At 45.7% G+C, this 22,281-nt stretch overlaps 1 protein-coding gene across 8 annotated transcripts in view; it reads right to left on the reverse strand.

Moving 5' to 3' along the window:
• Positions 1-22,281, reverse strand: part of LOC144597435 (E3 ubiquitin-protein ligase MARCHF1-like) — a 393,741-nt gene that overhangs the window by 5,336 nt on the left and 366,124 nt on the right. For all 8 annotated transcript variants that reach the window (XM_078406851.1, XM_078406831.1, XM_078406861.1 and 5 more), the window contains one exon: positions 2,684-2,831. In XM_078406851.1, the coding sequence (XP_078262977.1) occupies positions 2,684-2,831 (148 nt within the window). The remainder of the gene's footprint in view (positions 1-2,683; positions 2,832-22,281) is intronic.

Below are 22,281 nucleotides of genomic sequence, written 5' to 3' on the forward strand. Positions count from 1 at the left end.
AGGGACAGCATAAAAATTAAGGCGAGGAAGTATAACATAGCAAAGAAGAGTGGGAAGACAGAGGATTGGGACTCTTTTAAAGAGCAACAAAAGTTAACTAAAAAGGCAATACGGGGAGAAAAGATGAGGTACGAGGGTAAACTAGCCAATAATATAAAGGAGGATAGCAAAAGTTTTTTTAGGTAGGTGAAGAGGAAAAAAATAGTCAAGGCAAATATGGGTCCCTTGAAGACAGAAGCAGGGGAATTTATTATGGGGAACAAAGAAATGGCAGACGAGTTAAACCGTTACTTTGGATCTGTCTTCACCGAGGAAGATACACACAATCTCCCAAATGTTCTAGGGGCCGGAGAACCTAGGGTGATGGAGGAACTGAAGGAAATCCACATTAGGCAGGAAATGGTTTTGGGTAGACTGATGGGACTGAAGGCTGATAAATCCCCAGGGCCTGATGATCTGCATCCCAGGGTACTTAAGGAGGTGGCTCTAGAAATAGTGGAAGCATTGGAGATCATTTTTCAATGTTCTATAGATTCAGGATCAGTTCCTGTGGATTGGAGGATAGCAAATGTTATCCCACTTTTTAAGAAAGGAGGGAGAGAGAAAACGGGTAATTATAGACCAGTTAGTCTGACATCAGTGGTGGGGAAGATGCTGGAGTCAATTATAAAAGACGAAATTGCTGAGCATTTGGATAGCAGTAACAGGATCATTCCGAGTCAGCATGGATTTACGAAGGGGAAATCATGCTTGACAAATCTACTGGAATTTTTTGAGGATGTAACTAGGAAAATTGACAGGGGAGAGTCAGTGGATGTGGTGTACCTCGACTTTCAGAAAGCCTTCGACAAGGTCCCACATAGGAGATTAGTGGGCAAAATTAGGGCACATGGTATTGGGGGTAGGGTACTGACATGGATAGAAAATTGGTTGACAGACAGAAAGCAAAGAGTGGGGATAAATGGGTCCCTTTCGGAATGGCAGGCAGTGACCAGTGGGGTACCGCAAGGTTCGGTGCTGGGACCCCAGCTATTTACGATATACGTTAATGACTTAGACGAAGGGATTAAAAGTACCATTAGCAAATTTGCAGATGATACTAAGCTGGGGGGTAGTGTGAATTGTGAGGAAGATGCAATAAGGCTGCAGGGAGACTTGGACAGGTTGTGTGAGTGGGCGGATACATGGCAGATGCAGTTTAATGTAGATAAGTGTGAGGTTATTCACTTTGGAAGTAAGAATAGAAAGGCAGATTATTATCTGAATGGTGTCAAGTTAGGAGGAGGGGGAGTTCAACGAGATCTGGGTGTCCTAGTGCATCAGTCAATGAAAGGAAGCATGCAGGTACAGCAGGCAGTGAAGAAAGCCAATGGAATGTTGGCCTTCATAACAAGAGGAGTTGAGTATAGGAGCAAAGAGGTCCTTCTACAGTTGTACTGGGCCCTGGTGAGACCGCACCTGGAGTACTGTGTGCAGTTTTGGTCTCCAAATTTGAGGAAGGATATTCTTGCTATGGAGGGCGTGCAGCGTAGGTTCACTAGGTTAATTCCCGGAATGGCGGGACTGTCGTATGTTGAAAGGCTGGAGCGATTGGGCTTGTATACACTGGAATTTAGAAGGATGAGGGGGGATCTTATTGAAACATATAAGATAATTAGGGGATTGGACACATTAGAGGCAGGAAACATGTTCCCAATGTTGGGGGAGTCCAGAACAAGGGGCCACATTTTAAGAATAAGGGGTAGGCCATTTAGAACGGAGATGAGGAAGAACTTTTTCAGTCAGAGAGTGGTGAAGGTGTGGAATTCTCTGCCTCAGAAGGCAGTGGAGGCCAGTTCGTTGGATGCTTTCAAGAGAGAGCTGGATAGAGCTCTTAAGGATAGCGGAGTGAGGGGGTATGGGGAGAAGGCAGGAACGGGGTACTGATTGAGAGTGATCAGCCATGATCGCATTGAATGGCGGTGCTGGCTCGAAGGGCTGAATGGCCTACTCCTGCACCTTTTGTCTATTGTCTATTGAAACTGACAAGACAATCTCTTAAGTGAACAACCCCCCTCACTGTCCAGCAATTTAACTGGTTCTCCTTCTATAGATGCTTGCAACAGTGGTGTTTAAAAGGCTTTTGGATAGATACATCGATATGCAGGGAATGGAAGGATATGGATCATACATGGGCAGATGAGATTAGTTTATCTTGGCATCATGTTAATCACAAATATTGTGGGCCGAAAGGCTTGTTCCTGTGCTGCACTGTTCTATGTTGTCTGTCCTGCTGTTTGTTGCCAGCATTTTCCGATTTTGTTTCAGATTTCCAGCATCTGCATTCTCTTTACTTTCTCATTCTGATCAGGAACTTATCAGATAATTGGAATCTTCTTGATGCAACTGTGATCTCTGCTAAAATAGAAACAAGTGGGCCTTTCACCAGTATGCTGAAATTGTTCAGTTACCATTAATAGCAGGCGTTGTAATATAGCCCAGAGTATGTTGACATTGTAAACTCTTGGAGATTGCATCCACAATTTAAGCCTTGTGATCCAGCAAGCAGGTTCTGAAATATTTCCTAGAAGTTTTCCCAAGGGAAATCCACTGACGCCGATTCTGCATTCTTTGTCTCTTTCACGCTGCCGCTCAGCAAGCTTCCAGAATAAAAAGAGCAGGATGCTAAATATTTTGTCCTTACCGTTGTCGTTACCCTGTTTGATCTCCTCCGCTGTTCGGTCTATCAGAACGTACAAGGACCACACTACGCAGGTGATTGCAACAACGTGGAAGGTGACAGAGCAGATAATCTTCCTCCTCTCACTTGTTGACATTTGCAGTTTTTCCCACTGGAAGAAACACAGGCGAGAGACAGTGAAGGGGTTACATTTGTGGCTGAATGCAAGTGAGCAACCGTGTAAACGGCACATCAGAACAGTGACTGCAGGTCGAGTGACTGCACCAGAGCAAATTGAAGCAAACTTCTGACTGACAGGAAATCATTCCATTGTTTTGAGTTTTAGTCTTTTAGTTTTTAGTTTGTTAGTTTAGTTTTAGAGATACAGCGCGGAAACAGGCCCTTCGGCCCAACGAGCACCCCCCCCGACCAGCGATCCCCGCACGCAAACACAACCTTACAGCGGTAGAGTTGCTGCCTTACAGTGAATGCAGCGCCAGAGACCCGGGTTCGATCCTGACTACGGGCGCCGTCTGTACGGAGTTTGTACGTTCTCCCCGTGACCTGCGTGGGTTTTCTCCGAGATCTTCGGTTTCCTCCCACACTCTAAAGCTGTACAGGTATGTAAGTTAATTGGCTTGGTAAATGTAAAAATTGTCTCTAGTGGGTGTAGGATAGTGTTAATGTGCGGGGATCGCTGGTCGGTGCGGACCCGTTGGGCCGAAGGGCCTGTTTCCACGCTGTATCTCTAAACTAATCTAAACTAATCGAGAGAGTATTTTCAATGCTATTTCAAGACAAACTTTGCATGATGAAAGCAATCTATAACATGTTGATGATGAAATGGTTTACATTTTTTCCTAGTACTGCTATACACTGTCTCCAATAACAGCAAATCTCACTCTTGCACAGGAGAGGTTGTGGAAGAGAGAGCGATAAGAATTAAACCAAATAAGTCAAAGCAAAACTATTCAAGATCAATGAATCTAAATGAACAGATAACATTATTCTTTCTACCAATACTTTTCATGAAATACTGGTGACAGCTGCTGTCAATCTGAAGATCCAATCCTTCCACTGGTCCTTGTATTCTGAGCATTATTGAGCTCAGACCATTTGCATACAACCTGCCCTTGACCCTCGAATAACGGGAGGAGATATATGTCTAATTAAAATCATCAGCTCATATGTGATAGGAGCAGAATTAGGCCATCATCTACTCTGCCATTCAATCATGGCTGATCTATCTCTCCCTCCTAACCCCATTGATACTGAGTTGGATGATCAACCATGATCATATTGAATGGCGGTGCAGGCTCGAAAGGCCGAATGGCCTACTCCTGCACCTATTTTCTATGTTTCTATGTTTCTCCTGCCTTCTCCCCATAACCCCTGACACCCGTACTAATCAAGAATCTATCTATCTCTGCCTTAAAAATATCCAATGACCTGGCCTCCATATCCTTCTGTTGCAAAGAAGTCCACAAGTTCACCACCTTCTGGCTGAAGAAATTCCTCCTCATCTCCTTCCTTATGGAATGTGTTGGAAGGAATTGCAGACGCTGGTTTAAATCGAAGAATGACACAAAAAGCTGGAGTAACTCAGCGGGACAGGCAGCATCTCTGGAGAGAAGGAATGGGTGATATTTCAGGTCAAGACCCTTCTTCAGATTGTCCTTCCTAAACGTATGTCCTTTAAATCTGAGGCTATGACATCTAGTCCTAGACTCTCCCACTAGTGGAAACATCCTCTCCACATCCATCCACTCTATCCAAGCTTTTCACTAGTCGGTAAGTTTCAATGAGGTCCCCCCCCCTCATCCTTCTAAACTTGGATAGAGTGGATGTGGAGAATGAGTACAGGCCATCAAAATGGGGGAAATCCAAGTCCCTTTCCTTCTCTTGCACTTTGCCCAAGGACTCAACTTTGTTGTCAAGATTGGTATCTCAATATTTGGAGTTGGTGGCTCAAACCCAGTTCTCACTGCCCATTATGATTTTCTTTTCACATTTAGTTTTGATGTACTGCGATGAGGTGAGATCAACGATTATTTTTTTTCTTGACAACCTGTGGTATGAAATATTTCCCCACACGTGCTGACAAAAATATAGAGCGTGCCAACATTTTGATATTAGTATGTCAAGCATAAGATGCCTTGCTCAACATGATAACTCCCTTGCACCTAACGCGGGGCAGCATAGTGTCATAGCTGGTAGAGCTGCCGCCTCACAGCGCCAGAGACCCGGGTTCGATCCTGACTTCGGGTACTGTCTGTGAGGAGCTTGCATGTTCTCCTTATGACTACATGGGTCTCCTCCCACACATCCCAAAGGACGCGCGGGTTTGTAGGTTAATTGGCTTCTGTAAATTGCCCCGAATGTGTATCGAGTGAGAAAATGAGATAACTGAACTACTGTGAACAGGTGATCACCAAGGGCCTGTTTCCATGCCATATCTCTAAACCAAACCAGTTCAAACTAATTAGTGTGATCGATGATCGATGGTCGGCGTGGACTCGGTCGGCCGAAGGGCCTGTTTCCATGCTATTTCTCGAAACTAAACTTCTTCCATTGCATTTACCCTTATTGAAATGTATTTATTTTTACAAACAGCCAATGTGTCAGTGCTGTATTAGTGTCAGTCATGTTGAAGTGCAGAGAAGCCTTCTGCTTTTAGATTGTATCTTCGGGGACTTTGGTTGACAGTTTCAACACACGCCACTTTGGAGCAGTTAGACATCACCGAGAAGACGTGTGATTATCCGTCCTGCTGAGACCGGCTGGCTCTGCTCTCCCAGCTAGAGGGGGAAGGAGCAGTTACAGACACAGCCATGAAGAAAAATAATTACAAAATGAACAAATGAGAAAATCTTCTTTTCTCCCCTGCAAAGTAATCTTAAAAGATTTCCTATGCCGGTAAAGGTAAAATAATGTTTGTCTCTTTGTAACCACCTCTTCGTGTTTCTTCCAAATCCAGTCTATCTGTCGATTTGTTTTCATTTGCTTTTCACAGACATTCCCTCATCCTCCCCATATGTCACGTCTGCCAAGTTTCTCACTCGTGTTGCGATTCTTCCGAGGGAAGCAGATGGAGACGAGGGATTGGGAGGGGGTTGCGAGAGACAGGCCATGTGGGGTCCTCATGGGAAAAGCTTTGCCATATTGGGGCGGCAGCAGGGTTTTGTTGTGGATCTGCAGGGTGACTTACACATCGCTGCCGTGGCTGTGAATGATGCGGTTTTGTCTGTCACTTTGGTTTTTAGCCCGAGGTGAATCAGCACCTGGTGCATTATTGAAGGGCTGGTGTTTACAGTCACGGGGCTACTGGTCCACAGCGATAAAGGACTGCTCCTCCAACCTGATGATCCAGGACAGACGCACAATGCTGGAGTAACTCAGCGGGGAAGGCAGCTTCCCTGGAGAGAGGGCGTGCAGCGTAGGTTTACTAGGTTAATTCCTGGAATGGCGGGGACTGTCGTGTGTTGAAAGACTAGAGCGACTAGGCTTGTACACACTGGAATTTAGAAGGATGAGAGGAGATCTTATCGAAACGTATAAGATTATTAAGGGGTTAGACACGTTGGAGGCAGGAAACATGTTCCCAATGTTGGGGGAGTCCAGAACAAGGGGCCACAGTTTAAGAATAAGGGGTAGGCCATTTAGAACTGAGATGAGGAAAAACCTTTTCAGTCAGAGAGTTGTGAATCTGTGGAATTCTCTGCCTCAGAAGGCAGTGGAGGCCAATTCTCTGAATGCATTCAAGAGAGAGCTAGATAGAGCTCTTAAGGATAGCAGAGTCAGGGGGTATGGGGAGAAGGCAGGAACGGGGTACTGATTGAGAATGATCAGCCATGATCATATTGAATGGCGGTGCGTACAGGCTCGAAGGGCCGAATGGCCTCCTCCTGCACCTATTGTCTATTGTCTATTGAGAAGGAATGGGTGACGTTTCGGGTTGGGTCTGGCTTGCAGCTTGAAGCTGGGACAATGGAAATGCATGGAGGGAGCGGAAGGAAACTATTTTGTGGAGGACTTCAGACGCTGAGACTTCAGGTGCTCTAATACTGCACAATCAGACATTTACAGCACAGGTGGCTCATCCCGGTCCCATATCTGTGTTGTTGATGGATCATTATCCCAGTGCTCTGGATTTTGGAGCCTTGTGGTATCTCGAATGCTTTTTCTTTTTAAATATAGTGGGAATTTCCGCCCCCACTGCCCTGTAAGGCAGTGAGCTAAATTTGCCAACAATGCTCAAGAGGAAGAAAAAGGTCTTTCCTTTCCATTAAACGTGCGCGATATCTATTTCCCCTTGATGTCAAAATAAGCAATAGGAGCAGGCCATTCAGCTCCAGGTACCCACTCCACTGTTTTTCGTAGAGATACAGCAAGGAACTTGTGAGTGGGGGGGGGGGGGGCAAAGTGGTGCAGTGGTAGAGTTGCTGCCTTACAGCGCCAGAGACACGGGTTCGGTCCTGACTACGGGCGCTGTGTGTCCGCCGTTTGTACCTTCTCCCCGTGACCTGCAAAGGTTTTCTCCGGGAGCGCCAGTTTCTTCCCACACTCCAAAGACGTACAGGTTTGTCGGCAAATTGGCTTGGTGTAAATGTAAATTGTCCCTAGTGTGTGTAGGATAGTGTTAGTGTGCAGGGATTGCTGGTTGGCATGGACTCGGTGGGCCAAAGGGTCTGTTTCGGCGCTGTATATCTAAAGTCTAAAGACACAGGCCCTTCAGCCCACCGTTCACATCGACCATCGATCACTGGTTCACACTAATTCTATGCTACCATGCTTCCTCTTCCATTCTCTAAACATTAAGGGCAATGTTACAGGAGCCAATTAACCTACAAACCCAAATGTCTTTGGGATGTGGGAGGTAACCGGAGCACCCAGAGGAAACCCACGCGGTTACAGGGAGAGCATGCAAACACCACAAAGACAGCACCCGAGGTCAGGATCGAACCTTGGTCTCTGGTGCTTTAAGGCAACAGCTCTACCAGCTGTATCACTGCGCTGCCTTTAGAAAGATTATGCCTGACCTAATATCTCAGCATTACTTTCCTGGAGACTAACCACAAATGCTTTCATTCTCTTGGCATCTAAACGTCTATCAATTTCTGTCTCGGATATTCTGAGTCTTGGGCAGACAACTCCTAAGATTTACTATGCAAAAAAATCTCATCTCTGTCCTGAATGAGCAATTGTTTAGTTTGAGACTATGACTCCATGTTCTACACAATCCAGGGGAATCATTAATTTTGCATCTAATCTTCAAGCTGCTGAAGAATTTACTATGTTGCAATGAGATGACATCTGACTCGTCTGAACTCAGGAGAGTGTTAGCCTAATCTACTTTTACAAAAAGCCATCATCTCACGAATAAATCTGATGACTCTTGCTGCATGCTACATATAAAAAATACATGGAACTGGTTAATCTAGGGCGCTATATAATTAGTTAAAGTCATTACTACTTTTTTTTAAAAAGCCAACAAAATTATTTTCCTCCCTTTAGTTTAGCGATACAGCGCACAAACAGGCCCTTCAGCCCACCGAGTCCACACCGACCTGCGATCCACACACCGCAACACTATCCTACACACACTAGGGACAATTTACATGTACACCAAGCCATACATTAACCTACATACCTGTACATCTTTGGAGTGTGGGAGGAAACCGAAGATCTCAGAGAAAACCCACGCAGGTCACAGGGAGAACATACAAACTCCGTACAGACAGCCCCCGTAGTCGGGATCGAACCCGGGTCTACGGAGCTGCAAGTGCTGTAAGGCAATAACTCTACCACTGCACCACCATGCTGCTCTACATTACAAAAGTAATCACTACTTTTTTTAATGAAGCCGACAACATTATTTTCCTCCCTAATTGCTTGTTGTAAGTATTTGTGACTCATGCACAAGGACACCCAGTTCCTCTATCGTAATCTATCTTCCATCTTTGTCCATTTACTGAAGACTGTACAGATAACCTGCAGCATCTCTGGATCTCCCTCACCACCCACATTGCCACCTAGCTTTGCACATCAGCAAGCTTGGTGTAATAGGGAAATAGCCCATCCTCTTCACTTTCTCCACACTCTTTATATCTTATGACATCTCAATTAATTTTCCCCTCAACCCTCCATGCTCACCTAGAAAATAAACCCCATCTATCTAAGCTTTCTTCTTCAGACCAGCACAGAGGTGCAGCTGGTAGAGCTGCTGCCTCACGTCGCCAAAGACCTGGGTTCGATACTGACCTCGGCTTTTGTCCATGTGGGATTCGAAGTTCTCCCTGTGATTGTGTGAGATTCCCTCGGGTGCTCTGGTTTCCTCCCACATCCTAAATGTGCCAGTTTTGTAGGTTAATTGACATCTATAAATCTCCCCTAGTGTGCAGTAAATGGATGCGAAAATAGGATTACATGGAACAGGTGTACAATGGTGGGCCGTAGGGCATATTTCCATGCTGGATCTTTCAATCAATCAAAGTTACCAATTCGCATCTCTTAGTCAATAGACAATAGACAATAGGTGCAGGAGTAGGCCATTCGGCCCTTCGAGCCAGCACCGCCATTCAATGTGATCATGGCTGATCATTCTCAATCAGTACCCCGTTCCTGCCTTCTCCCCATACCCCCTGACTCCGCTACCCTTAAGAGCTCTATCTAGCTCTCTCTTGAATGCATTCAGAGAATTGGCCTCCACTGCCTTCTGAGGCAGAGAATTCCACAGATTCACAACTCTCTGACTGAAAAAGTTTTTCCTCATCTCAGTTCTAAATGGCCTACCCCTTATTCTTAAACTGTGGCCCCTGGTTCTGGACTCCCCCAACATTGGGAACATGTTTCCTGCCTCTAACGTGTCCAACCCCTTAATAATCTTATACGTTTCGATAAGATCCCCTCTCATCCTTCTAAATTCCAGTCATACAGTCATGGAGCCATAAAGCATGGAAACAGGCCCTTAAGCCCAACTTGCCCTTGTCAACCAAGATGTCCCAGCCAACCTAGTCTCACGTGCCCATGTTTAACCCTTATGCCTCTAAACCTTAACTATCCATGTACCTGTCTAAATGACTTTTAAATCTTGCTATAGTACTTGTCACAACTACCTCCTCTGGCAGCTCATTCTCAATGCCCACCACCCTCTGGGTGAAAAAAGTTGCCCCTCAGATTCTTAACTAAATCTTTTCCTTCTCACATTAAAGCAATGAGGGTGTGCAGCGTAGGTTTACTAGGTTAATTCCCGGAATGGCGGGACTGTCGTATGTTGAAAGACTGGAGCGACTAGGCTTGTATACACTGAAATTTAGGATGAGAGGGGATCTTATCGAAACGTATAAGATTATTAAGGGGTTGGACACGTTAGAGGCAGGAAACATGTTCCCAATGTTGGGTGAGTCCAGAACAAGGGGCCACAATTTAAGAATAAGGGGTAGGCCATTTGGAACTGAGATGAGGAAAATCGTTTTCAGTCTGAGAATTGTGAATCTGTGGAATTCTCTGCCTCAGAAGGCAGTGGAGGCCAATTCTCTGAATGCATTCAAGAGAGAGCTAGATAGACTCTTAAGGATAGCGGAGTCAGGGGGTATGGGGAGAAGGCAGGAACGGGGTACTGATTGAGAATGATCAGCCATGATCACATTGAATGGCGGTGCTGGCTCGAAGGGCCGAATGGCCTCCTCCTGCACCTATTGTCTATTGTTTATTGTCTATTGCAATGGCCTCTGGTTCTTGATTCTCCTACTAGGGGTAAAAGACTCTTGTGCATTAATCCTATCTACCCCTCATGATCTTATGCCCTTTGCCTCCTGCGCTCAAAGGAGCAAAGTTCTAGCCTGCCCAAACTCACCCTATAGCTCAGGTCCTCAAGTCCTGGCAACATCTTAATGCTGAGAAAACTATCACTTCATGCCTAATCACCTTTCCTGAATAATAGCGTGGACTGTACAATCGCCATGACTCAACTGGTGTTTTGTGTGATATAGCAGCAAATCCTTGCTCTTACAATTTAAACCCTTATTAATATGGGAAAAATCCTGTCTGCCTACTTAATCACCTTGTTTTGCAAGGTTTTGGACCTGTGGTTCCAAGCTTCCTTTCCTATCCAAGTGCATTCCTTGTTACCATGTATTCAATTACCATGTTAACCCTCTCCAGGTAAAATGCCTCATATATTTCTGGATTGAAATATCCATTTCTCCCCACCATTGGATAAGGCTGGGTTTCACCCAAACTGAGAACTATTATCTCTACTAGAAGGGAGCAGGTGAACTCAAATCCACTGGATTAATTGTCCTGAATCCCAATCCTGTATCTTAACCATTATGCTTCCCACCATGGTCATAGAATATAGAATAGTACATAGGTCATAGAACATAGACCAGCCTGAAGCAGGGGCTCGACCCGAAATGTCACCTATTTCTTTTCGCCAGAGATGCTGTCTGACCCGCTGAGTTACTCGAGCTTTTTGCCTCTACCTTTGGTTTAAACCAGCATCTGCAGTTCCTTCCTTAACCCTGGCCCCTCTTGTCCATGTCACTTTAACATGGACAAACTAATAAAACCCAATGTTCTCTTATCTCTCAACCATAAAAAATGACAAATTTAGTGTGCAGTCTGAGGAAAGTTATCTCAAACTGGTAAAAAAAACCGCAGGGCATTTCTGAGATTCTGATTTAAGGGTGAGCAATGCCATCTAGTGATCATAAATTTATTGCACTCTGAACATCACAATTTTATTCCCATTTAGCCGAATCAAGATTTCCCGTTAGATTATGATTATGATTTTGATTTTCCTCTTTGTTAAAATCAAATCAAATCCTTGCCATGACATGCATGCACGATCCCTAGGCTTTTAGCAATTTGTAGATCGGGGTTCCAATTACATGTTTAGTTGCCATTCAAAACACAATTGGTCGGCTTTTAGACAAAAGTCCCAGCAGCACAACAAAACTCAAGCAATGGACTAAGTTAAAATGCAGGGACACGAAGACGATGGGGTCATGGGGATGTCAAATGATAGAAGTCCAGAGCCACACTAGACAATAGCTCTCAGTGGCTCAGTGATATCATGTCCTTTCTAAAGTTAGAGAAGATTAGATATTCACTGAGTGGCAATTCTGATAAATTTTATAATAAGTGGCAATCTTTTTTTACCGTTTTTCCACTCTGCAATCTCTGTCTCCTGACTAATGGACTCCCCTCCCCTCCCTTCCCCCTTCCCCTTCTCCCCCCTTTTTTTTGTCTTTTGTTTTTTTGGGGTTTTTGGTCTTTTGTTTTGCTTTGTTTTGTTTTGTTTTATTATATCTTTGAAACACAGAAAGTATGACTAGTTTTCATTTCAATCTATTGAGATACACAGTACTTTGATTGTAGTATTGCCATTTCTGTCTCTATCCTTTGACTGTGATTCTCATCATTGAACTGACCTTGTTTTTCATTTTCATGTGTCATATTTCTTAATAAAAATATAAATAAAAAATTAAAAAAAGACATGGGGATGTCAAATGATAGAGGTCCAGAGCCACACTGGACATGGGGATGTCAAATGATAGAAGTCCAGAGCCACACTGGGCATGGGGATGTCAAATGATAGAAGTCCAGAGCCACACTGGGCATGGGGATGTCAAATGATAGAAGTCCAAGGCCACACTGGGCATGGGGATGTCAAATGATAGAAGTCCAGAGCCACACTGGGCATGGGGATGTCAAATGATAGAAGTCCAGAGCCACACTGGGCATGGGGATGTCAAATGATAGAAGTCCAAGGCCACACTGGGCATGGGGATGTCAAATGATAGAAGTCCAAGGCCACACTGGGCATGGGGATGTCAAATGATAGAAGTCCAAGGCCACACTGGGCATGGGGATGTCAAATGATAGAGGTCCAGAGCCACACTAGACATGGGGATGTCAAATGATAGAGGTGGGATCGTCACACAGTGCAAAGTTCCCTAATCTGGAAATTAAGGATCTGGAAACCTTGTGCAACTAGTGGAGCTGCTGCCTCACAGCAACAAAGACCTTGGTTTGATTCTAATCTCATATTCATAATTGAGAGGAGCAGACTTAGACCATTCGGCCCATCAAGTCTACTCCGCCATTCAACCCTGGCTGATCTATCTCTCCCTCTTAACCCCATTCTCCTGCCTCGGGTGCTGTCTGTGTGGAGTTGGCACTTTCCCCGCGTGTGACCATGTGGTTTTCCTTTGGGTACTCCCGTTTTCTCCCACATGACAATAGATGCAGGAGGAGGCCATCCGGCCCTTCGAGCCAGCACCGCCATTCAATGTGATCATGGCTGATCATTCTCAATCAGTACCCCGTTCCTGCCATCTCCCACATCCCAAAGACATGTAGATTTGTAAGTTAGTTGGCCTTTGTACAATTGCCCCTGATGTGTAGGAGAGGGGATGAGAAAGTGGGATAATAAAATAGAACTAGTGTAACAGGCGATCGTTGGTTGGTGAGGTTCCGGTGGGCTTGAAGAGCCTGTTTCCATGCTGTATCTCTAAACCTGAATCTTTGTGTCGCTAAATGCTGTAGTCACAATTTGCGGGATTGGTCGTGAGTCATACAGCTACGAAGCGGTCCCTGAGGCCAACTGAGTCCATGACAACCATCAACCACTGTTTACATTAATCCAACATTAATTCCATTTCATTCTCACCACTCTCCCATCAACTCTCTCCAGATTCCACTCCTCACAAAAGAAACAGCCCCACGCATCTTAAAATTTGCTTCTTTCGCCTTAAAGCTATCTCCTCTTGTCGCACTTTACTGGACTGTATCTTGCAGTAAACATTATTTCCTTTATCTTGTATCTGTGCACTGTGGATGACTTGATTGCAATCATTTATAGTCTTGCCGCTGACTGACTAGCACACAACAACAAAGCTTTTTACTGTAACTCAGTACACATGACAATAAACAAAACTAATCTAGTCTGTCATAAATCTATTGAGGAAGCTAAATACACCACTTGGCTTATTAACTGCTCTGTTAACCTGTCCTGCCACATGTAAGGTTTATTGCAGGTACATCTCTCTTTGTTCCTGATTCCCCTGTAAAACAACATCCTTCTGCATGCATTTATTCCCATTCTCCTCATAAATATGTTACAGCTCGCTATTTTGCATTATCAGCACCAGAGGGCAGTATCACACTGACTATCACACACATGAAGGAACAAATTGCTGGGAACACTCATCAGGTCGGGGAGAACCCTTGGCGTTTGGGTGGTCTGACCACAGAATACAGCTTCTGTGAACGTCAGAAGCCGGCCTTTGTGCCAGATGACCTCCATAGCTTGGGCACCTTCCGTTTAGATGCTGTTGAGTACTTACAGCATTTTATGTTTTTCGCATCTCCAAACTTTTTTTGTGCATTTTGACAGCTGTCTAGAGACTGCTCAACATCTCCAACTAGTTTCTTGGGGGGGCCAATGAAAAGTATGATTTGCAGTGTAATGCTGAGTAATTTAATGTTTGCACAGTAAGCACAGCTGGTAGAGCTGCTGCCTCACAGCGCCAGAGACCTGGGATCGACCCTGAACTCAGGTGCAGTATTTTGCACATTTCTCCCTGTGAATGCGTGGGTTTCCTCCAGCTGCTTCCCACATCCCAAAGACGTGTGGGTTTGTAGCTTAATTGGCCCCTGTGAATTGCCCTTAATGTGGAGGGAGAGTGGCATAACATCGAACTAGTCAAGTCAAGTCAACTATATTTGTCACATGCATATACAAGATGTGCAGTGAAATGAAAGAGGCAATGCCTGCGGATTGTGCTAAACTACAAAACAGAATAGAATTTTTTTTTTTAACACAAAAAATAAATTAATACAGTAAATTAAATTAGTCCCTGGTGATATGAGAGTTAACAGTCCTGATGGCCTGTGGGAAGAAACTCCGTCTCATCCTCTCTGTTTTCACAGCGTGACAGCGGAGGCGTTTGCCTGACCGTAGCAGCTGGAACAGTCCGTTGCTGGGGTAGTAGGGGTCCCCCATAATGTTGCTGGCTCTGGATCTGCACCTCCTGATGTATAGGTCCTGCAGGGGGGCGAGTGTAGTTCCCATAGTGCGTTCAGCTGAACACACTACTCTCCGCAGAGCCTTCCTGTCCTGGGCAGAGCTGTTCCCAAACCAGATTGAGATGTTGCCGGACAAGATGCTTTCCACAGCCCCAGAGTAGAAGCACTGAAGGATCCTCAGAGAGACTCTGAATTTCCTCAGCTGTCTGAGGTGGTAAAGGCGCTGCCTTGCCTTACTCACCAGTGCGGCAATGTGAACGGGTGACCAATGCTTGGCGTTTACTTGGTGCTCCAAAGGGCTTGTTTCCATGCTGTATGCAGTAAACTAAACTGTGACTCAAATAGCATGTGACCTATTGAATCAGACTTGTAAAAGGAGAACACAAGTGGACCTAGACTGTGTGGTGTGGGGTAGGGTAGGGTAGCACGCGTGCGGAGCAACAGGCACCAACTAGTGAGGAGAGGGGGTCAGGATGACAGGCGATAGGGGTGGGGAGTTGGGCGGGGGGGGGAGCAGTAATTAGGTGAAACATGCGTGGCTCGGTTCAACAAATGCATTGTGGGAGAGGGATGTCGAGCGGTGTTGGCAGGTTGATGGGTTCAGGTGAGTGGGTTTAGTTTAGCTTTTTGCTTAGTTTAGAGAGACTGGGTGGAAACAGGGCCATCGGCCCACCGAGCCCGCACTGACCACCGATCCCCTCACATTAACACCATCCTACACACTTTACATTTATGCCAAGCCAACTCACCTACAAACCTGTACGTCTTTGGAGTGTGGGAGGAAACCGAAGATCTCGGAGAAAACCCACGCGGTCACGGGGAGAACGTACAAACTCCGTGCAGAGAACGCCCTTAGTTGGGATTTAACCCGGGTCTCCGGCACTGGTCTAAGACAGCAACTCTACCGCCGTGCTACTGGGCTACTTGGCCAAGTGCACGAGCCAGGTTCTCCAAAAGGAGATGGAATCTCCTTAAGTAATGATGAAGCATGCCTGGCAGCAGCAATAAAAGTTGGTGGCCTGCAGATGGCAGACGCACAAAAAGCAAACTGTTTGGGAGGCATTCAGTGGCATGCTGCACATCACTGGCTATCATTGCACATGCCCAGTGTCCCCTGTGTATTTACAGTAAACTGTAAACCATCTGATTAGTTTAGTTTTGAGATACAGCATGGAAACAGTCCCTTCAGCCCACCGTCGACCATTGATGACCTGTTCACACTCGTTCTATGTTACCACACCACCTCATCCACTCCCTACACACCAGTGGCAGTCTTTACAGAGGCCGATTAACCTACAATCCCACATGTCTATGGGATGTGGGAGAAAACAGGAGCACCCAAAGGAAACCCACATGGTCACAGGCCTTCATAACAAGAGGATTTCAGTATAGGAGTAAAGAGGTTCTTCTGCAGTTGTATAGAGCCCTGGTGAGACCACATCTGGAGTATTGTGTACAGTTTTGGTCTCCTAATTTGAGGAAGGATATCCTTGTAATTGAGGCAGTGCAGCGTAGGTTCACGAGATTGATCCATGGGATGGCGGGACTGTCATATGAGGAAAGATTGAAAAGACTAGGCTTGTATTCACTGGAGTTTAGAAGGATGTGAGCGGATCTTATGAGAGACATATAAAATTATAAAAGGACTGGACACGCTAGATGCAGGAAAAATGTTCCCAATGTTGGGGGAGTCCAGAACCAGGGGCCACAGTCTTCGAATAAAGGGGAGGCCATTTAAAACTGAGGTGAGAGGGAACGTTTTCACCCAGAGAGTTGTGAATTTGTGGAATTCTCTGCCGCAGAAGGCAGTGGAGGCCAAATCACTGGATGAATTTAAGAGAGAGTTAGATAGAGCTCTTGGGGCTAGTGGAATCAAGGGATGTGGGGAGAAGGCAGGCACGGGTTATTGATTGTGGATGATCAGCCATGATCACAATGAATGGCGGTGCTGGCTCGAAGGGCCGAATGGCCTCCTCCTGCACCTATTTTCTATGTTTCTATGTAACATGCAAACTTCACACAGACAGCATCTGAAGCCAAGATTGAATCCCGGTGTCTGGCGCTGTGTGGTAACAGCTATGCCAACTGTGCTGTCTTGGATATTCCATGACATTTTAACTCTCCAAGAAATTGAACTGAGTAACACAAAATATGACTCAATGTAATGCAATTTTCCAGCCGTCTTGCTTCCAATCTACGTGGTACTGATGTGCCCTCTACGGGTTGACAGACAGCAGAATGGCAAAGATCACTTATTGAATATTAAAATGGCTCAGCTTGAACTTAAAAACTGAATGTCTTTAGGCAGCTGTGAGAATTCCCTTTCCCACAGAGCTGCTGTTAAACTGAAGCTGCGGCAAGCAATTGCAGATCCAACACTGCTCCATAAACTATTAACTGAACCAAGGACATCACCCCTAGAAAAACAAACACACTCAGCTGGCCATAACATCCAGGTAAAACCCCTGCTGAGTTTTCAATTCAGTTCCACTCATGAGCAGAGAGGGAAACTGGAATGACAAGCATACCTGCGGAGAGGAATCCTTGGTGAGGGTCAGTTTGCATCTGCCAAGCTATTATCCATCTTTATATACACTGATGAGCCAAAACATTCTGTCATCGTGGGCACTCTGTGGCTACACAGCCCCATACGCAGCAGGGTGCGATGCACTGTGTATTGTGACACATTCCTCCCGTGACCACCATTAAACTTTTCTGTGACTTGTGCCACAGTAGACCTTCTGTCGGTTCGGACCAGACGGGATAGCCCTCGTTGCCCTCGCGCATCGATGAGCCTTGGGTGCCCAACACCCTGTCGCCGGTTTGTGGTTTGTCCCTCCTCGGACCACTGTCGGTAGGTACTCACCACGGCTGACCGGGAGGATGAGAGGGGATCTTATCGAAACATATAAGATTACTAAGGGGTTGGACACATTAGAGGCAGGAAACATGTTCCCAATGTTGGGGGAGTCCAGAACAAGGGCCCACAGTTTAAGAATAAGGGGTAGGCCATTTAGAATGGAGATGAGGAAAAAAAAATTCAGTCAGAGAGTTGTAAATCTGTGAAATTTTCTGCCTCAGAAGGCAGTGGAGGCCAATTCTCTGAATGTATTCAAGAGAGAGCTAGATAGAGCTCTTAAGGATAGCGGAGTCAGTGGGTATGGGGAGAAGGCAGGAACGGGGTACTGATTGATAATGATCAGCCATGATCATATTGAATGGTGGTGCTGGCTCAAAGGGCCGAATGGCCTACTCCTGCACCTATTGTCTATTGTCTATTGTCACTCCACAAGCCTTGCCGTTTCAGAGATGCTCTGACCCAGTCGTCTGGCCATAGCAATTTGGCCCTTGTCAGGTCTTTACTCCTGCCCATTTCGCCAGCATCCAACACATCAACTTCAAGAACTGACTGTTGACATTCTGCCTAATATCTGTATGTTTGGAAAGTTTTACTCTGCTCTTTACAGAGTAGCTGCTTGTGTTTTTTTTAAAGACATAGAACATAGAATAGTACAGCACAGGAACAGGCCTGCTCCGAACTTGATGCCAGGTTAAACTAATCTCCTCTCGCTGCACATAACCCTGCAAATCCATCCGCTTATCCAAAAGGCTCTTAAACAAGCCTAGACACCAAGATATTTCAGGCACTCAACACACTCTTGGTAAAGAACGTGCTTTGGACATCTCCTTTGAGCTTTGCCCCTTTCACTTTAAAGCTAAGCCCACATATTTCCAGCCTGCAAACTACCAACTACCTATTAATGCCTCAGAGGTTTATAAACCTCTATTGGGTCTTCTTCAGCTCCAGGGGTAACAATCCAAGGTTGTCAAACCTCCCCTTATAGTTCATACCTTCAGATCTGGGCAGCCTTCTCCTAAATCTCTTCTGCACCCTCTCCAAAGTCTCCATATCCTTCCTGTAATTAAGTGACCAGAATAGTACTCCAAGTGTGGCCTAACCTAGGCTCTATGAAACTGCAACATGAATTCCTGACTCTTACACTCATGATCAATGAAGGCAAATAACCATATTCCTCCTTTACCACTCTATGTATTTGTGTTGCTATTTTCAGGGACTTCTCCGTGGATTGTCACCTTGTCATGGTGGAGAAGCTTGTGTGGTCCTGAGATCCTGAGAGCGATGCCGTCTGGAGCCACGCTCCTGGTAGGGTCACCCATGGCGGTGAGGTCGAAGGGGAGGTCCCTGACAAAGGACAATCCAACAAGACCTCAACGGTGGAGCAGGCCGAGGATGATGGCTGACTTTAGTGGAGCGTCACAACGGCTAGGAAGCCGGATGAAGGCTGCAGCGGAAAAGAGTCCCCTTTCGCTTTGGACTCCATGCCACAGGATCCTGACCCAGATCTGTCAAGGACCGTGGTGGCTGTCTGTGCACCAGTCTCCCCACGTTAAACAAATGTCACGCACAGACGTCCGACCCTATGGAGAGGACAGTCATACTCGCTTCGAGTGACCGCCGATGATAACTTTCAGGGAGCTATGGGCTTGGACCACAAAATCCCTCTGTACATCAATGCTGTTAAGGGTCTTGCCATTAACCATGTGCAATCTCCTTACATTTGACCTCCCGAGGTACTTGCTCAGATTAAACTCCATCTGCCATTTCCCCACTCATTTCTGTAGGTGATCTATAAATCGCTGCATTCTTTGACAGCCATCCTCACTGTCTGCAACGCCAAATCTTTGGAGTTGTCTGCGAGCCTGCTAACCAACCCATCTCCATTTACGTCCAAGTATATATCACAGACAACTGTGGTCTCAGCACAGATCCTTGTGGGTGTCCACTGATCACAGATCTCCAGTCAGAATAACATGCTTTCACCAAAGCCCTCTGTCTTCTATGGCTAAGCCAGTTGTGAATCTAAACAACCAAGTCACCCTGCATCTTAGTCTTCTGGATCAGCCGACCACGATGGGCTTTATCAAATTCACATAGACAACGTCCACTGCACTATTCTCTGTGATCACCTTTGTCACCTCCTCAAAAAACTCGGTCAAGTTAATGAGTCATGACTTGCCACATTCAAGACCGCACGGACTGTCGCTGATTAGCTCATTATCTCCCAAATGAGGGCAGAAAATGCTGTCCCGAAAAATCCTCTCCACAGCTTCCCAACCAATAGCTTCATGAGGTGCTTGTCCCCATACGCAGTAAAATGAGATCCTGTTGCAAATTTTAGCCATCTGCAATTTATTCTGTGGTCCTATGGCTAGCAAAGGGATATCCCTTTGATTTACTGTAAAAATGAATCTCCTCCCTGTTTTAGCGAATGCACCGACTGCCACTTTTGAGCCTTAATATTCTGAGCCGTGGCTGTGAAGTTGTTTCATCTGACAATTTATTTCTGTCTCCTTGTCTTTTTCAGTACTAATCCAGCTCCACACTTAGATCATAATCAAAGAAACAGAGATGAATGTAGGAACAGTGGACAAGATAAAACTCGACATAGATTAATGGGAGAACGCAGGGAAAAGGAAATGAGGAAAAAGGTGAAGCTACAATAGAATGATCGAGATTTTATTTATATTGTCTCCATTCACTATTATTGTAATCATTTGAAATGTTTTGTTATTGCTTTTCATTCAAGTTTGTTTACATTTTCCTATTGCTAACCGAGGAAGCACAGAATTGCTTGGAATGGCTGGAGCTTCAGAAGAACAAATGTGATCGTTTAGGGTATTTGTTCACAAAATGCTGGAGTAACTCAGCAGGTCAGGCAGCATCTCAGGAGAGAACGAATGGGCGACGTTTCGGGTCGATACCCTTCTTCAGACTGATGTCAGGGGGGCGGGACAAAGGAAGGATATAGGTGGAGACAGGAAGACAGTGGGAGATCTGGGAAGGGGGAGGGGAAGAGAGGGACAGAGGAACTATCTAAAGTTGGAGAAGTCAATGTTCATACCACTGGGCTGCAAGCTGCCCAGGCGAAATATGAGGTGCTGTTCCTCCAATTTCCGGCACAAACATCCCTGCATCGTGACAGAATTGTCGTGCAGGTGACTTCAGGTGCTGTCTGCAGGGCCTTTACCCCTTTGCCCTACGACAGTGCGAGTTTTCCCTTGGTGCTCCGATTGACTCCCACATCTCAAAGGTATGTGGTTGGTATTGAATTTCAATTGAAGCGAAAGATACAACATGGAAACAGCCCCTTCAGCTCACTGAGTCCACGCCAACTATTGATCAGTCATTCGCACTAATTGCCGGTTATCCCACTTTCACTTACACACTAGGGGGCAATTTATAGAAGCCAATTATAACCCACAAACCCACAGGATGAGGAAGCAAACCGGAGCACCTGGAGAAAACCCACCAGGGTCACAGGGACGAAAGTGCAAACTCCATACATGCCGTGACTGAGGTCGGGAACAAACGTGGGTCCCTGGCGCTGTGAGGCAGCCGCTTTGCCAGCTGCGCCACTATGCCGATTCCTGGTGACTTGGTAGCTCAATTGGCCTTTGTACATTATCCTCAGTATGGAGGCAAGTGGTGGAATTTGGGATGAGGGAGGTGGGCTGATGGGTAAATGGGGAGAATAGAATGGGATTAGTACATACGCACGTTTGATAGATATCATGGACTGGGTGGCCAGTGGGTCAGTTTCCATGTTCCTGTGTTTTTAGCAGACTTTTAGTTAAAGATCAAAATATTTAACGAGTTGTAACGTTGTGTACAAAAACATGAGAGGAATAGGCCGACCGGGTAGACACACAGAGTCTCATGCCCAGAGATGGGGAATTGAGAACCAGAGGTTTAAGGTGAAGGGGGAAAGGTTTAATAGGAACCTGAGGGGTAACGTTTTCACACAAAGGGTGGTGGGCGTGTGGAACAAGCTGCCAGAGGAGGTCGTTGAGTCGGGTACTATTGCAACATTTAAGAAACATGTAGACGGGTACATGGATAGGACAGGTTTAGAGGGATATGGGCCAAACGCAGGTGGGACTAGTGTAGATGGGACATGTTGGGAAAGTTGAGCCAAAGGGCCTGTTTCCACACTGTAAGACTCTATGCAAATGATTACCTTGCTATTTGTCGGGATTGCTACATAATTTGCCATTAATACAGTAGGGGATCAGAGAATCTGTGGGAAGATTACTGTTGCTGATTCACGGTGGCACGGTGGCGCAGCGGTAGAGTTGCTGCCTTACAGCGAATGCAGCGCCGGAGACTCAGGTTCGATCCTGACTGTGGGCGCCGTCTGTACGGAGTTTGTACGTTCTCCCCGTGACCTGCGTGGGTTTTCTCCGAGATCTTCGGTTTCCTCCCACACTCCAAAGACGTACAGGTATGTAGGTTAATTGACTGGGTAATATGTAAAAATTGTCCCTAGTGTGTGTAGGATAGTGTTAATGTGCGGGGATCACCCGGTGGGCCGAAGGGCCTGTTTCCGCGCTGTATCTCTAAATCTAAAAATCTAAAAACAAAGGAACTAACGACAACTGATCAGGATACTAAATTTCAACAAGACATGATCATCACGACAGTCTTTGCGCATAATCTGTCCTTGACAACTTTGTTGAAAGTCATTCTCATTCGGAAGACATAAAAATGGCAATGGCCCTGACTGGAA

Source organism: Rhinoraja longicauda, chromosome 1, assembly GCF_053455715.1.
Source record: "Rhinoraja longicauda isolate Sanriku21f chromosome 1, sRhiLon1.1, whole genome shotgun sequence".
NCBI classification, from domain to species: Eukaryota; Metazoa; Chordata; class Chondrichthyes; order Rajiformes; family Arhynchobatidae; genus Rhinoraja; species Rhinoraja longicauda.